The sequence below is a fragment of the Pezoporus flaviventris genome, unplaced genomic scaffold (assembly GCF_033815535.1).
Source record: "Pezoporus flaviventris isolate CSIRO_AGI_PZ_B2104156 unplaced genomic scaffold, CSIRO_AGI_Pfla_v1 ptg000013l, whole genome shotgun sequence".
Lineage (NCBI taxonomy): Eukaryota > Metazoa > Chordata > Aves > Psittaciformes > Psittacidae > Pezoporus > Pezoporus flaviventris.
In genome coordinates this window covers 6,014,814-6,031,494 of record NW_026892561.1, presented here as the reverse complement: position 1 = coordinate 6,031,494, position 16,681 = coordinate 6,014,814, and the positions used below count along the sequence as shown (strand labels likewise).

The 16,681-nt window shown below is 41.6% G+C and overlaps 1 protein-coding gene across 1 annotated transcript; it reads left to right on the top strand.

Moving 5' to 3' along the window:
• Positions 1–473: 473 nt before the first annotated feature.
• On the top strand, positions 474–15,093 carry CMPK1 (cytidine/uridine monophosphate kinase 1). The gene is made up of 6 exons (XM_061451307.1): positions 474–965; positions 9,201–9,347; positions 10,223–10,375; positions 12,026–12,102; positions 12,183–12,279; positions 12,714–15,093. Exons 1-6 carry the CDS (start codon positions 663–665, stop codon positions 12,753–12,755), a joined length of 819 nt encoding a protein of 272 aa, XP_061307291.1. The 5' UTR covers positions 474–662; the 3' UTR covers positions 12,756–15,093.
• The last annotated feature ends 1,588 nt before the right edge of the window (positions 15,094–16,681 follow it).

Genomic DNA, 16,681 nt, shown 5'->3' with positions numbered 1-16,681 from the left:
CGAGCAGTGACACCCCGACCCCCAGGCCCCGCAACCGCCGCAGTCCCCGCAGAGAGGCTCCGGGAACCGCCTACGTTCCCGCCCGACTCGGGCGCCTTCAGGCACCACGACCGACCCCTCACTCGCCGAGGCCCGCCAGCCAATCAGAAAACACAACCGGCTGCGCTCCCGCCCCTTACTGCCTGCTTCCACCCAATCGACGCACGGCGTGGGAGGGAAACAGCTCGGCTTAACCAATCAGAACGCACGCTGAGGGGGAAACAACCGCCAGCGCGCGAGCAAGGGGGGGATTTAAAAACGCCGGCGGTCTAAAAAACGGTCAGCGGGAGGGCGGGGAGCGCGCAGGCGCAGAGCGGTTGCCATGGCAGCGCGGGCCGCCGCCGCCGGATCGGGCTTGCAGATTGACAGAGGTTCCAAAGCAAACCGGTACAACCGACCCGGTGCCCGCCCCGGCGGGAGCGTCGCTCCGGCTTTAGCCAGTCCCAGACGGTGTCCCGGGCCGCTAGCTGCCCAACAGCGCCCGTGGTTTAGTCGGGGCCTGCACCCGGGCACACGTCTGTGGCTCCCGTCGGGGCCCGGTGACCGGTCCGGGATGCGGCAGCTCCCTCACGGGGCAGCCTCGGTGCGCCCCGGACGGAAGAGCGGCCGCCGCCGCGGGCCCCATGCGCACGTGCCGGCCCCGCCCCACCCCGCCGGGGACCCGGAAGCACTTTCCCATCGGCGGGGACAGCTCAGCAGCGGGTGCGCTGCGGCGGCTCTGGCTCGGTCCTTCTGCCGGTCTCAGTCCTGGCCACGGTGCTCGCCGCTCGCCGCCCCCTCCACGGCCGCCCCCCGGCCGCCGCCCCGCCGCCGCTGTCCTGTTGCTGCTCCGCCGCCGCCTCCTTCTCCTCATGAAGCCCGTCGTCGTCTTCGTCCTCGGCGGGCCCGGGGCGGGCAAGGGGACGCAGTGCGCTCGCATCGTGGAGGTGAGGGCAGCAGCGCACCGGGGTTAGGGATGTGGGGGGAGAGGAGACTACGTGTCCCAGCGTGCCGCGGGGCTCCGGCGGCGGGAGGTTGTGCGGCCGCGGCCGCTGGGCACGCTGGGGGTTGTAGGCCCCCGTGGGGGTCCGCGCTTCTCCTTGGGGTGATCGCTGGGGGGAGCGTGTCCGGCGGCGAGCCCCGCATCACCCTTGCGGCCTGGGCTCTTGTCTAACCCTGATCCGCCTCTTGGAGGGCGCATGCATGATCCGCATCCCCCCTTTAACTGGTGAAGCAGCGGAGGCAGCAGCCTCTCCATCGGCTCCATTCCCTTTCAACCCCTGTCGGCCTTTTTTCTTCTTCTGCCTTCCCTCAGCTCCAGGGATCCCACTCCACCGGTGGGTCTACCTTTTCTGGCATCCCCCCTGGGCAGTAGAACACCCGCTTAGGGTTAGCGGTAGTGTTTTGGTTGGGAGCACCGGTCATACGTTGGGCCTTGGTGGAGGATCAGGACTGCAGCCTTCAAGAAGTTCCTGCTTTCCTGGGTGGTGACACGTTGTCCAGCCTGTCATGCAGCCCAGCCCAACTGGGTGGCTCTGTACACATCTGCGTGGCCACGTAGGTGACTGCGGGGCTGCCACCCACATGCCTTAGGCTGCTTGTTTTGTGGCCTGGGAGTGGAGGTGGCTTACAGTACTTGGGAATACGTTGACTTCAAATGTGCAGGATCAAGGTCCGTGTCTTCAGAAGCCTGTCTCATAAACATACAGTAGACGTTGCAGGGTGTTGGCTTTCTGACCTGACGCCATCTCTGTGAGATGTGAAAGTAAAATGTTACAAATAGAACTAAAATTTTGTTCTATGGTAGCATATGGTAGAGAGCAGAGGATGTTCTGACCCACAGATGGTTAATCTTGTTATCTCTTTCAAAAAGCCTAACCCTTACGGTATAGCTTGTGAAGACACTGCTATATTTTTCACATTTTCAGCTTTCCAAATACATTTTTACACCCCTTTGAGACAGAACAACTATCTAAGAGAGAACGGTGGCTGCTATGTGGTGTAGTACAGTCCTTTTAAAAGCCACAAAACACAGGGATAATTGCACTGTATTGAGGTGGATAATTACGGAAGTAGTTAAGGCTGAATGCTTCCAAACATGTGTGCCTGTTGGATTTGAAACAGCTTGTCTTTCTTGTTTTTTTCCTTCCCTTTCTGAGCAGCTGTATATATTTTTCTTGTTGAAGGCCATGTAGAATTGAAGTTTATCCATACCTGGACTGAAAGAAAAGACTAAGAACTGTAGCAGTGCCCATGTTCCTGAAGCTAACTACTTGGGGGGGGGAACCTTAGAGCTCCTGGTGCAGGCATGTTAATGTGTGTTCTCTATTTTGGTGGTGCCCTGGCAGTGCTGTTACAGTTTATCCACGCTGCCATTATATCCCAGCCCTTGGTATTGGATATGCAGATTTGGTCCAGACTGAGAAATGCTGTTATGACTTTGGTCCTGAAGGATTTTAACCTCAGATTATAGACTCTCATTCAAACTGGCTTATTCATTAAATTAGATTGAGGAATGAAAGGTTCATAGTACTCATAAAGCCTTTTTGGTAAGGTCAGATTCTGCCCCTGGCACATAGCAAACAAATGAGCTTAAACTGTAGGGGAATCTTGTAGGCTGTCATTAATGGCTTTCACCAAACCGTTAATACAGCCTTAGGGCTGAAGTGTACCTTGTGTGGCCGCTGGCCTGTGTGTAGAAGTATAAATGCCTTTGGCTTGATAGACTAATATAATTGGATAAAGACCACTTTATTAGGAGGAGTTCAAATGAGTCATTGCTACTGAAATTGTATTTGCAGCTAAAAATGAAAAAGAATGCTAACTTTGCTAGTACTGTGTTTATTTTCTTTTCTAAGCCTAGAAAGGGAAGTCCAAATACTAATAAATGTAAATTTGCTTTAATTCTGCTAATCCTGTTCACTGTGTGGGTAGAAGTTTATTGAAGTCAGTGGGCTGACAGCAGAAAGCAGTTGGACCTGCTGACTGCAGTGAATGGCCTTTCTGCTCACTTGGACACTTATACAGGAACCTCTGACAAAACTTTGAGGGAGAGAAGGTCTGAGGTAGTTGAAGAGAGAGTTGGGCTGAAGCCTGCTGGAAAACTTTAGAAAAGGGGGACATGAACAGGGAAATGGGATGAAATGCAGCAGAGGTACTGCAGAGCAGCACCTTTTTTAAGCACGCATCCTTGGCCTGGCTCCCAACAGCCCCCCAGAGAGCCCTGATGCAGGCAGTCGAATAGCCTATATGCAGTCATTGCTGCATTTGGGTTGAAGGTGTATTTTTGTTTGGATTTTAAACCCTGTTGGCAGCTTTCCACAGAGGAAAGGGGCTGTAGCTGGCTAATAATAAGCCTCATTCATCCTTGTTGTAAATGGTCTGAATAATATTAGTTTACATTTGGAATGAATCTGACCCAGTATCTTGCTGTAAATCTGAAGTTTGTCCTGAACAGAAAGTCAGTATGAGCTATAAATACTTCTCAGTTGCTATTCATACTAGAGATTTGGGACAGAGCACATCACATGTGAGAGAAGTCTCACTTTGCTGAGGTGAGATCTTGTATGATTTTAGCATTAAATTATTTGATTAACAAACCAAGGGTAGTTGTGTTTTGTACAGTAGAGGTGGTATTATATGCTGCCTGGGAATGATTCCTCAAAGAAGTGTTGTAATTGTTTTGCTGACTGTGCTTTACATTCCCAGTAAAGGGAGATGGCTATCACATGTTGTAGGTGAAATACGTATTTAAGTGCTACTTATATAACTATATAACTTACTTATACTCATTATGTGTGTGCTGGAGTCCCTGATTCCAGAGAAGGCATGTATTCATGTCAAATTTGGACCAAAATGGAGAAATTATTTGAGGGAAGAAAATGCAATAACCAGCGGAAATGGGTATTGACACAGTGTATGAAAGGGAACAGCAGGTAAGCGATTAGGTTACTTTATCTTTGCAGATAAGGTTGGAGGAGACAGCTGAACTAGGCTGGGTTTCTCTGATACAGGGGAAAGACTCATGTACATTCTACAAACTCACAGAATTATCACTGAAATGCAAATGCAGCAGAGCTGCTGCTCTGGGCCAGTTCCTCCTATATAGGATGGGATGAAGCAGAATTCACTCCTAAGTTTTTATCCTTTCCCTTCTAGCTCTGCAGATTAACTCCGGAAACCTTCCACAGCTCTGTTAGGTGGAGCTTGCTATCATCTGGGACTGTTGTGTAGCTGTTGAGTGAGGCAGAATATTGGAGCAGGTTCTTGCAATAACCTTCATGCTTTCCACATTGTATCTTCTGTGAATGTGAGATTATTATGTGTGTGTAGGACAAAATGAGTGTGCTTTATTGCTGACTTCTGAGCTTTGCTTATAATATGTTATGGTAAAGTCAAGGAGAAAAATGCATTCTTCAAATCTGCACACAATATGCTTTCATGTACTTAGATTTAAAATCCTTACAACCATTGCCTGAAACGCAAAACTCTTTGGTTGGTGGGAAGAATAATAACTAAATAAGTTGTCTTTATTCCAAGCAAGATGCAAGTTACACATCTAGTTTGTTGGTTGGTTTGTTTTGGCAAGGTTCTTGGGATCTGTCAGTACTTCGGATATGCAAGACATCCTTCTCTGTGCACCTAAAATATAACTCACCTCTACTAATTCACCTCTACCACAGCCCTATCCTGTATGTTTGTGGTTAAATCTCAAATTAATTCCACAAGGTGGGACGCTGAGCCTTCTCCTTTTATAAGAGCATAAGTTAAAATCCAAATGGAATAAGCTGTTAAGTTGCTTTGGGGTATATGATAAGGAGATTTCCTAGGGTAAAGAAAACAATGCAAAGAAGAACTCATTGTATCAGAAACACTGCTGAAAGTAGCAGTGGATTTACATTTTGCTGTCATGTGTTGTCTTCTGGGAGTCCACTGAGAGAAGCAGTTTCAGCTGCCTTCTGAAATAAAAATGGTTTAAAAATTGTTTTCTTTAAACTCAACTTCTGAAATCTTTCAGGAGTGCCAAGTATTAGTATTCTACTTGGCCTTAAGTTCCCATAGTTGTTTTTTGGAATATGTTTGTCTTTCTGAACGTTGGAGCTTCTTTAAAAACATGGTGAGTGATCATTTAAATCTGCCCCCTGAAGTTTTAGCCCTGTATGCTTCCATTTTGCAGAACCCTGGGCATTGAATTTTGGACTTTCCCAAGCATACTGGGTGCCTTTTATTGAGCTCAGTGTTCCTGGAGCACTGGGGTGCTCTGTTTGCCCCCTCTTCCCTGGGGGTGCAGTCAGTGGGATCTTCTTTGTGTGTTTTGCTTTGTTAATGTGGCTTTTTGTTTGGTTTTCCTCCCCCAGAGGCAAGAACATATTTCAAACTAATAAAATATCTTTTTTTCTTTTTTTTTTTTAATTGGAATAAGTAGACAAAAGGTCTATTTCTCCATTATAGTTTATATCTCAGAGTTTTAATTTTGTGGGCTAATTGCTATAGGACAGACAAAAGCTTTTTAGGTTGGAAAAAAAAAAAGAAGAAAAGCCTGCAAGCTTTACATGGTTCTATTTTTATTTTAACCAGTTTTTGAATGATGTATGTAGCAGATTTGGTTGTTTATTAAGGTTGCCCAAGATATGACAGGTCAGAACTAGGGCAGTAAAAGTTTGATTTGTTTATATCTTAAGCCCTGTAACTTTCAGTTTGAGAGTAACAGTGATAAGCCAAGATAGGAGTCAAGGTCAAAGCAGTAATTTGTGTTTCTCTTGCTGTTTCTTGGCTTCTGCTCACTTAAGGAAGTCTCAAGCTGTGTGTTTAGTGGAGAGATGTGTTGCTGGACCACACAGGGCTGAATCAGAAATAAACCTTCTGCCCCTCAAAAGCTGGCTGTGTAAGGAGTCCTCATAGCAGCTGCTGCACACCACTGATTTTACTGCCTTGAGAAGATTGCTAGGGCAGATTCTGCCTTATTCAAGTGTGACACAGATATGACTCATGTGTTTTCAGTTGTATTCATCCGTTTGTTGTATTTACTGAAAACAAAGAATGTTCTGTCTGCAGAGTGGAAGTTGCAAATCCTGGCTGACAGAAGAAAGCTACAAGTGGCTCTAGAACAGGGGAGCAAAGGGCATTCCGGGAAGGCTGCAGTCTCTGATTGTAATTTGGAGATGTGGATCACACAGTTTGCCATGTCCCAGTGTGTCCTGAATGGCACTAATTTATCAGGCCACTGCGAGACAAGCAAGTAAGCAATATTTTGCTCTGCTTACACAGCACTACAAAGTGCTGTTATGAGTGACACCTCCACGGTGGGATTGATGGGAACTTGAGCTTGCCTGTCCCGCATCACTGTGGGGTTTTCTTCTTTTTGAAAGCGAAAAAGAAAGATGTCTATGGTGGTGCTGAAGACATCTTATTTTTATTTTCTTCATTCACAGTTAATTTTTGTATTTGTACTTTGAATTGTGGTTCTCCAAATATGAAAATAGTTTTAAAAATCATGAGAACTGTGTAATAGCAACTTACTGATTTAATCTTTTTCTTATAGAACAGCATGCCAGTCCACTAACATAGCAGAAAACATTATCTCTGAAACAAGTTTTATAACAGTTAATTCTGTATTTTCTTTTTTCTTCTCTGTAATCTAAAAATCCAGATTTTTAGGTGCTTGGCATTCAAGTATTTAGAAATCTTATTTAACCTAGTTTCTATTTCAAGTCTTCCTTTCAGTCGGACATTATGAATCTGCCATATATGCTTCCTTCAAGACCTGGAGAAACTGCTTTTTCATTGTTTGGCAGCGCAGTCCTGCACCCTTTCTGATTGCTGAGGAGAAGAATTAGGCAACAGTTGCAACAAGTCATGTTCTGGGGATTGCATCAAGATGTTCCTGGCACTGCTGGGAAGTCATGCTGGCACAATGCAAACCTTGGCAAGAGGCAAGAGTGTTTTGCCTTGGTTTTTGTGCAGTTGTATCACAGTCTCTTTAGCAAGCTCTTGGGGAATGTGATGATTTTCTCCAATTTAGGATGCTTACTGAGGGTTTATCTCACCTAAGATGAAAGAAAACTTTGTGTCCTGTATGCACTGGTTAAAACTGGCAAGAGTAGTGAAAGCAACACATCTCTGAAGCCTTCTGTGTGTGGAGCAGCAGCCAAGCCTTTCTCTGTGCTTGTTTGCATTGTTTAAACCGACATGTTTTCTTTGGCTCTTGACTCAGTACAGTTAACAAATAGATGTTTTGCCCCTGAAGGAGAGGTTTGTTTTTCTTACTGCCTGGTTAATCCAGTCTGAAAGTTACTCAAGAATACAATTTACTATTATCTAAAACAAGTCTATTTATACAACAGCACTTTAAAACACTTCTATCTTTTACTTTCCTGTTCAGCCGTTGAGAACTATTTGAGGTTGATGTTGTAGAAGACAGAGAATTCCAAAACTTGTCTAACTCAATTTTGTTTTCATGCATGAAAGGGAAATGCCAAGGAAAGTTAAATGGTTTGGTAATCCTCTAAAACCGAAGGGATTATATTTTCCTCCTGTTTTCTCCTTTGTAGAAACTTGATGTTAAAAATACCATCCTCCCTTAACTTTAGCAAGGACTACATGTTAATTTAGTGTTCAGCAGAGTAAGGTTTTTTTGCTTATAAGGAAGATTTATTCTGGTTTATGGCTTCTGTAGTTGATAGTTAATATTTAGATTTGCAATTAAATAGGCATATCCAAATGCAATGTACTTTAAAGCAGGAGTACAGTGAGCTTACAGAGGATGTCTGTGGAGCTTTTTCTTCACAGTTATTTAGAGCAAAATCTTGCTTCCTCTTTTTTTTTGCCAGCTGTGTAGAGTTTTGGGGATTTAGGTAATTATATCCCTTCTGAAATTATGACTGTGGCAGAACTGACTTTTCCACGCTTTTGTGGGTGAAATTGGAAAGCAACTGAAATGTTTTTAACATCACTTAGTGGGTTGTGTAATATTTCTGTTGTACTTAGCCCAGTAGCCAAGTTTTTAAATCCCAAGTTCGCAGCCTTAAAAAGTGTGTAGTCACATTGCTATGCTGCTCAGGCACCTTTTTGAAATTTGCTTTGGATGTTGCTGCAGCCAGGCTGATAACCCTGAAGCTTTTTGCAGCTCCCTTTGTTTTGTGTTAAAACTTTAGGATGAGTATGTCTAGATGCACTCTGGTTTGGACGTATAGCTGGCTTAGGTAGTCACCAAGAAGATGTCTTTATTGCTCGTTCTTATGGACTAAATTTGGTTCAAGAAGCATGGTATACTTGGTTAGTTTTCTAGTGGTGTTAAATGAGCTGAGAAAATGATTGATTTGTGCTCTGAAATTTCCTTTATAGCAATTTATTTCTCACAAGATGCCTATTTATAATGATAAATGCCTGAGAAATTCAAGTGCAATAAATGCTTTTCATTGGTATTTTGTATTAGCAACATTTCTCTAGATGTAGTTTGAGGTGAAATAAAAGATTAATGATGTTTGCTGTTTTCCTGCATACTGGTACCAAATGGATTTGGACCTGATTTCTCTGCTCTTTCTCTTTACTGTACCTGCTGTGACATAGGGTGGCACCAGTGTGGTTATTTACCACCGGATTTCTGACCATTACTGTGCTTGAAACATTCCTTCAGCTCTAAAGGACCTGGAATTGCCTCATGTATTTTCTTTAAGTAGGCAGTTAGATAAAATTATAAACCTATTGCATAAATGTAGCAAGTAAAAGCACCATCTCAACTTTTTCACTTCGTAAATCAAGGCTTGACCCAGTCACTGATAACCACCTTTTTTAAGTAGTTAAACTGTTTGGATGGGGTATAGCTTATATCTAATTTGGTTATTGTTAAATGTTTAATTGCACAATGTAACATTTCAGGGTCTCATTTCCAAACATGACAAAATTACCTTTGAAAACAGTCCACAAATGCCTAACCAAAGCCCCACTGAGCATTTTCCCCAAGAATCTCTCTAGTGCTGTGCTTGTTGTGAATGCAGAGGATGCTGTATTGTCAGGTTACGCTTTAAGGATGGAGTAGATCTGTCACCAGCAGAATGCTATTCCCTGTGTTTTTTTTTCTGTTGTAATGCAAAGATAAATGTGGCTGACACTGACAACTGATGTTAACTTTGTACATGCACTCATTCAAAGGAGTCTATGCCTGTTTGTTTTGCACGTTTCAGAAATACGGCTACACGCACCTTTCTGCTGGTGACCTCCTTCGAGATGAACGAAAAAGGCCAGGCTCACAGTATGGAGAACTCATTGAGAACTACATTAAGGAGGGGGAAATTGTACCGGTTGAAATAACAATCAGCTTAATCAAGAGGGTAAGGAAAGAGCTATTTCCTACTGATTCACTCGTGCAGACTAAGCAACAAAGCAGTGGCTGCGTTCTAGAAGAATTGTGTTTCCTCTGTGTGAGTAATATGAAATGGCAGACACATAGGTGCACATCATGTACTGGGCTTTTCTTAGCAGTTCCTCATGTTTCTTTCTGACTGGTTGGAGGGCAGTAGGTGATGGCTTCTGATACCTGGGGATCTGTGAGAATGGGTAATTTTAATTTAACTTTATTACTTTAGTAGCTCTAGGGAAATCGGTGAGACTATGCATTTTTCATTTCCCTTAACTAGCTTGTACACGTCTTGGTCAGCTCAGTTGTATTTGACTTGAGAGTGGAGGCCTTAAAGGCACTACGTTTCTGTAAGTTTTATCAAAAGTGATGGCCAGGTGGAGGGAGAGCACCTCCTAGTATTCCTGTGTCAGGAATAACTCCAGCCTTATCCTTATTACATGTCCAAGAAAACAACCAGAGGATCTTCTTGAAGACAGAAAAGGCTTCTGTTGCTCATGGCATTAAATTTATCTGTAGTTTTCCTATTAAAATTAAGTTTAGATCAAGGGTGTTTTGGCATCTTACTGTGTAACAGTACTTTCCAGTATCTTGTAGAAAATTGCCTTTAAAACTGGGGTTGGGTGTTACGAGATTGAGCTTTATCAAACAGTGAATTAAGTTTGAAATATTGGTGTGTAGGTGAATTAATCATGTATTGAAGGTGAAACAAAAATACATTTTGTAATTCTGCAATAATCCTAAAATAAATGCTGCTCAATTCACCATGCCAACATTCTGGGGGTAATTTAATAATTAGATTAGTGGTTGTATGTGCAGGAGATCATGAATTGGATTCTCTTTTATCAGGCCATGGATCAAACAATGGCTGCCAATTCCCAGAAGAACAAGTTCTTAATTGATGGATTTCCCAGGAATGAAGATAATCTTCAAGGCTGGAATAAGACTATGGATGGAAAGGCGGATGTTTCTTTTGTTCTCTTTTTTGATTGTGACAATGAGGTAATGAAGTGTGTTATTCTGTAACTTCCTTTCTTGCTATATTGTTGGAATCGTTCAAGAACAAGAAAGCTGTCAGGTAGTGAATGGACAAGTGTAAGAGTAGAAGGGAAACTTGGTATGTGAGTTTTGAGGTGTTTTTTTTTTTTTTGGCAACTTGTTTTTGCAGATGAAAAACTATGGTTTTGAAATGGCAGCTCATTGCGCCTGGTATAATTATAGAATCATAGAATAGTTAGGGTTGGAAAGGACCTTAAGATCATCCAGTTCCAGCCCCCCTGCCATGGGCAGGGACACCTCACACTAAACCATATCACCCAAGGCCTCGTCCAACCTGGTCTTGAGCACTGCCAGGGATGGAGCATGAGCTAATAAATTATATTGAAGTTCTTCAGGCAGCTGCATTCTTAAGAAAAATCTATAAAATCTTTAAATACATTACAAAATGACTTGGTTAATTTTCAGAAAGCATTACACTGTTTATTCTTAGTAACTGGTTAGTCTGAAATTAACTTGCTAGCAAGGCCTGCTTTAATTCTAGTGTGCTGGTAGGAGCTGACTTCATTTTCAGTTGTGAGCTGTGCTGTAGGATAGCCAGTAATCAACATGTTGTTCAGCAAGTCATTAGATTACAAGGACATTTTGACAGTGATACATTATATTCATTTAACAAGTGCCATGATATGCTGTCTTTTTAACATGTCAGTGCCTTTGAGACATAAAAACTGATATGCGAATCCCAGCACCTTAAGCTTTCTTCCTTTTACCCTTTTCCTCAGTTTCCTGAGAAATTTTGTTACTTTTTTTTTGCTTAATCACAGTTCTTTTTTAATCTGAACAAGTCAAGGGTTATTTTTTTCTATTTAAAATCTTAAGTAAGATTAAATGACCTTTTTCACTTGGTGGAGTATTAATTTGGGGGTTCTAACTTTTTTACTAGATGTAATAATAGACAACAATGCTTATGTGATCTGAATGTTTTTTACTGTGGGTGTACTTTATAGGAAACACTAATTTTTAACCATTGTGCTCGTGCATGAGTTTGATAAATGTATTCATGAAGTGTACATGTGTCAGTGTTCCTTACTTAACTTTAAGTTTCAAAACTTCAAAATGTTCATTGAGGAGGTTTTAACTCTGGTTAGTTCTTCAGTTTTTACTTTGAGTTTGAAGTCTTCGTTGTAGCGGTGTCAAGTAAGAATATTTTAACTTATAGTAATTTAGTGTATAGCCTTATGAAATTGTTGAGGGAATATACAGTGACTTTCTTTCAGTGCAAGCATGTATTAGTAGTCTAATTTGACATTCTGCTTTTCAGAAAGCCTGAACACGTCCTTGAAAGTCAGGTGATTTTCTTCTTCAAATGTCTCAAATTGGAGACCCAGTCAAACCACTGAGTTTGATGTTGTTTTTACTTCCACTGATCTCAATCCTATCTTAAGAGTCCCCATTTTAATAATGATGAAGTGTAAAGCCTTCCTTTTTCTCTGTAAGAATCTTAACATTCCATGTGAACTGTGGTTACATCCACCAGATCTGGGCAGTATTTTGTGTGTCAGGCCTATTTGGATTTTTCAGGATTTGTTTTACTCCTGCTTTCAAGATTGCACCTTGTGTTCCTGGTTGTGATAATCCTTTTGATGTCTTTTATAGATATGTATTGGCCGCTGTCTTGAAAGAGGCAAGAGCAGTGGTAGGAGTGATGATAATCGGGAGAGTCTGGAAAAGAGGTACTATCTTCAAAACTTTTCCATTCCCTTCTGTTTATGTTTTACTATGTAATGCTTTTTTCCCCTGTGCTTTCTCCTAGAATTCATACATATCTGCAGTCTACTAAGCCTATAATAGATTTGTATGAGAGAATGGGAAAAGTCAGAAAAGTGGATGCCTCTAAATCTGTTGATGAAGTAAGTACAAAAGCCAGAAAGCATGGGGATGACAGTGGCAGGGTGTGTATTTTTGGCATTCTTCTGATGGGTGTTACTGAGGGAGGTTGTGGAACTCTTAATTTTGACTCTTGAAGAACTGATTAAAATGTGAATAACTTTAAGAGATCAATTAGTTCTGCTTGAACATGAGCTGGACTAAACACACTTTCTGTGTTTGACAATGTCTTATCTTTTTCCCTTCCATGAGCTTTTGCTATTCTGAAGTAGTATTGCTCTTCAGTCTCAGTTTCTCAGAACCGATGCTAATTTCACTATTAAAGAATTACTGTGAATGTTCTAAGACAAACCTATATATTTTTAAAAGTACTCCCAATTATTTGTGCACTGGTTTAACTTGAAGTAACTGTTTAACTGGCACGTGAGAAAATTAATGTTCCTCCTTCTCTTTTTAGGTTTTTGAAAAAGTTGTACAAATTTTCGACAAAGAAGGCTAATTCCCAGCTTGGAAGTTCATTTCAACTTGTGCTTGAATCTTGCTTGAATAGCTGCTACTGCAGTCCACTCTTTGTAATTGTTTTAAAAGATTCTTTTATTTTTAATTGTTTTCCACATATCTATTGATGATTGGAAAAGCAGTTAATTACAAATGTTTTTTAAATAGGAAATAATTTTTTGTGGCTATAGTATATAAATTTCAGGGTTCTCCATTAGTACAGGTTCAGTTACTCACACAGTAAAACCACAGTTAAAACATCTCTCTGAAGAGACTACGTATTGTCACAGTTCTGTTCCCGTCATGGGCAGCCCTTATTCCTTATTGCCATACACCTATTTATTTATTTTAAGGATCAGCCAAACAGCAGCATTAAGTAACGAGAGAACTGTGCCCTTGTTTGTTTTTTGGATGCTTGGACCAAATTTAGCAGGTATTTTTTTCAGAGTATAATTTCATCACAAAGTTCCCTGTTATACCCAAACCTGAATTCTGTAAGTCAAGCTACAGTTAGTATGAGAATCTGTCTTAGCACTTCTCACAAAATTACTTAATATGCCATTCAGCAATAGACATACAAAGTACTTTATGGAAAGTGGTGCTTTCTTATGACTCTGGATGTAAACTGTCTTTTAAGTTCCTGAGTACATGGATGACATGGCCCTGGGCTGTACTTTGTCTTCATTAGCAGAAAGTTAATATAGTTTCTAAGTCAGGTCAGTATTTCTGTACTGATTTTAAATTACAGTTATGTTCTTAATTACAGCATGGTCTTCAGAAGGCAGCAAAACTCTTAAATAATGTACAATAAGCAGAATCTTCTAACAGTTCTTTCTTTTGTAACAAGTGGAAGGGATTTTCTGTATTATTATTATTGAAATACTGTGTTACTGAATGCTTTAAGGTTTGTTACCTGGGGAAATATTTTTATGGTTAAACTAGTGAATTTTTTCCCCTAAAATTGTATAATTTTAATAGCTGTTTGTTTGGAAAGATTATAAATTATTGCACTTCTGTTATGATGTGGTCAGCGGAAGGGAAGATACCTGCAGAAGATGTTCCTTTCCCTTAAATAAATGAGGTCCCGCTTCATTGTGTTCTCTTGAATTAGCCAAGTATGGTCAGTAGGTATAGTTGGGATAAGCAGATAAGTAGTTGAAACAAACTGGTTTAAATGTTTGCACAGATGTGATGTAATTCTGCCTTTTGTTTAAAGTAACCTTTTCTCTCCCCTGTATAGTATGCATAGGTCTGCGGGGGCCCAGCCATGCATTCCTTCCATGCCCTAAGCTTTCACTGAAGAAGGCTCCAGAGGCTTGAAGATGAGTGTTTTAAATAACTCTAGCGATAGAGTGGTTCTTTTTACATTAACTGACACTGTAATTGGTTTTTGATACACTAATGGATGTTATAAATTACAGGGAATCACAATTTGGAGAACTTGGGGTTCAGCTTTTCCTTACTGATGACTTTCTCTGTGCTTAGGAAGAGCTTTAAATTAAGCCTAGCTTCTAATTAGAATCAGACATGGTGGTCCTCATCCTGCAATCTGATCTGTGCAGGCAGATTTGCACTTGCATGAATTCTCATCTCGGTGAGGTTCTTGAGGCTGCTGGACTGGGGAAGGGATGGGTACAGAAACAAAGGGTAAACTGCAGCATCCTTCCCAGTATGGTAGGAGTTCAAACAATGGACTGAGCACAAATAACTGTTTACTACTGCAGAATATATGGACCATGACTACTTTTGTGAGTGTGGGAGGATAAAGCTTTCGCTTTATGAATTTCCCCTTAAAAAAAAAAAAAACAAGAAATCATGGAATTTAATTCCTACCATATAAGTATGCTGACATAGGGTAGGATCTAGCGAAACTGCATGTTGTGATACAAAGGTTAGAATCAGGGTTTTTACCCAAAAGACTTCAAACAGGATTCTTTAATCTAATAAGAGAGATTTAATTATCTTTTGTTTCCAAGTTACTGGTTTTTACAAGTTCTGTTCAGAGTAGAGTATCTGTTTTCTCTCATCATATACTTTTCTGTTTATTTAAGTGCTGAAACAAAGGGGGGGAAAAAAACCCTTTGGAGCAAGTTTTTAGGAAAACCCAATGGTTTTGGCAATATTTGGAGTGGATTGTAATGTGTCTGTGCAAAGACTAGGTTTTTTTTTTGTCATTTTATTTATTGAAAATGCCATTAAATGTGTTACCAATTCTGTCAAGTTGGTCTTCCGATTGAAATAAAGATTAAAGGCAATATGCCAACGTGTTGTGTCTGTTTAGCAGCAAAACTGTACAAAGAAATTTGAGGAAACCCAATAAACTTTGTTCTGTGGCTTCAGACGAGTGCTTGACTTACAGTTACCTGTCACGAGGGATATTTTTCATATATATATGTATGTAAAGTGGGTATTTATTAGTGTTAGATACTTTTCATGGCTGCATATGCACAGGTAGGTTTATAAAAGTTCAGTTTTCACTATCAAAACTGAAGACCCTGTTAGGCACGGGATAAGATCAAGCAAATGCCTGAGGAGCTGGTACCTTTTCTTGATCATATAGGTTTATCAAATGAATTGTATAGTTGTACAGTGATAATTCATTTGGCACATCTATAAAAGAAAAGGGGGTCTTGAAGCAGGCTAGGAAACACAAACCTATTGCACAGCTGCTGTTGGAGATGTTTTTTGGTCTTGATTTCTTACGCTTCCTTGCTCAATCACCAGCTGATTTCCTGAAAGCCATTCTGCTCCTTTGCAGCACATGCCTACGTGCTGTACTCAAGACTGTGCCCTTAAAGGAGATTAGCACAGCATAATGTTCTTTGTAAGGGAAACTGAGAGGTTGCCAGGCTTATTTTAAAATAAGCCTTCACATTTTGTGTTAAAGTTTGTCACTAAATGGGTTGTTTATTCATGTGTAGGTTTCTACTAAACAACACGTTGAACTTGAAACGTTACCTGGAAAGATTTGCCCAGCTGGCTGTGAAAGGGGTGGGAAAAGCAGGGCAGTTGGAGGTATCTTTCTGCTGCTAAACCATAAACCAAACTGTTCTGCTGAAACCTCACCCTGAGGTTGCAGTGTCTCCTCAGGGACTGACTAACAGGGTCAAGGCTCTGGGAGCTGGCCTCAAAAGCAAACTTCCCGCTCCTGCAAGTGGGAAACTTGAATGGAAAATCCCTGCCCCAAAGGTGCCAATTTGATGGACTAAGGACAGGCGGAGAAGACCATAAACATGCACTTGAGGACTGCCTCAATGCAAGATATTCCCCACTAGGAGCATTGCTCCTTAATAAGGAGAGAGAGTTCACAAGGGAGTTCCAAGGTCTTGTGGAAAATGCTGTGTCTTGCAACAATGGGGACATCTGTGTGCTGCTGCCCCAGCTGAACTGGGGAGAATGGGCGAGTTAAATGGAAAAAGCCCTCAGTTCAGACTGGAGCTGCCAACTGTCGTTCCTGGTTGGCAGTTCTTAGCTGCCAGCATTTTGGAAAGTTGCAGCTTAGGGGATTACTTTTCTGCTTAGTTTGAAGTTCAGTACCAGTTTGGTCCCTGCTGCGATACAGATGTCTCTGAAAGCTATGGTGTGTGACTACCCACCTGGCTGCTTGCTCAGAGTCTAGCACTTGGCCCCTTGGCTCAATCAGGTTATTTCTTCAAGGCACAACACAGGAGGACTTGGAGACTGGGCTGGGTGCTTGCCACAGTCCGAAGATCATGGGGTTAACAGCTAATAATGAAAACTGCAAGACTCGCAAAGAAGATTCACTTGATCAGGTAACAAAGGAGATAGCAGCAAAAATACTAAGAACATTGGTTTCATATAGCAACAGTTCTTACGCTTTTTTGATCTGCAGACCCTCATAAATCTTCCAGTAGAGATATGGGGGTATAGAGGAATTTAATCTTGCAGCTCTCGGCTACTTTTCAT

What these genes read in the sequence shown, in the direction of transcription:
- CMPK1 (XM_061451307.1), top strand. Translation starts at nt 663, where the DNA reads ATGCGCACGTGCCGGCCCCGCCCCACCCCGCCGGGGACCCGGAAGCAC. An exon ending in AGTGCGCTCGCATCGTGGAG is followed by an intron (nt 966 to 9,200) that starts GTGAGGGCAGCA and finishes TGCACGTTTCAG; the next exon opens with AAATACGGCTACACGCACCT. An exon ending in CGGGAGAGTCTGGAAAAGAG is followed by an intron (nt 12,103 to 12,182) that starts GTACTATCTTCA and finishes GCTTTCTCCTAG; the next exon opens with AATTCATACATATCTGCAGT.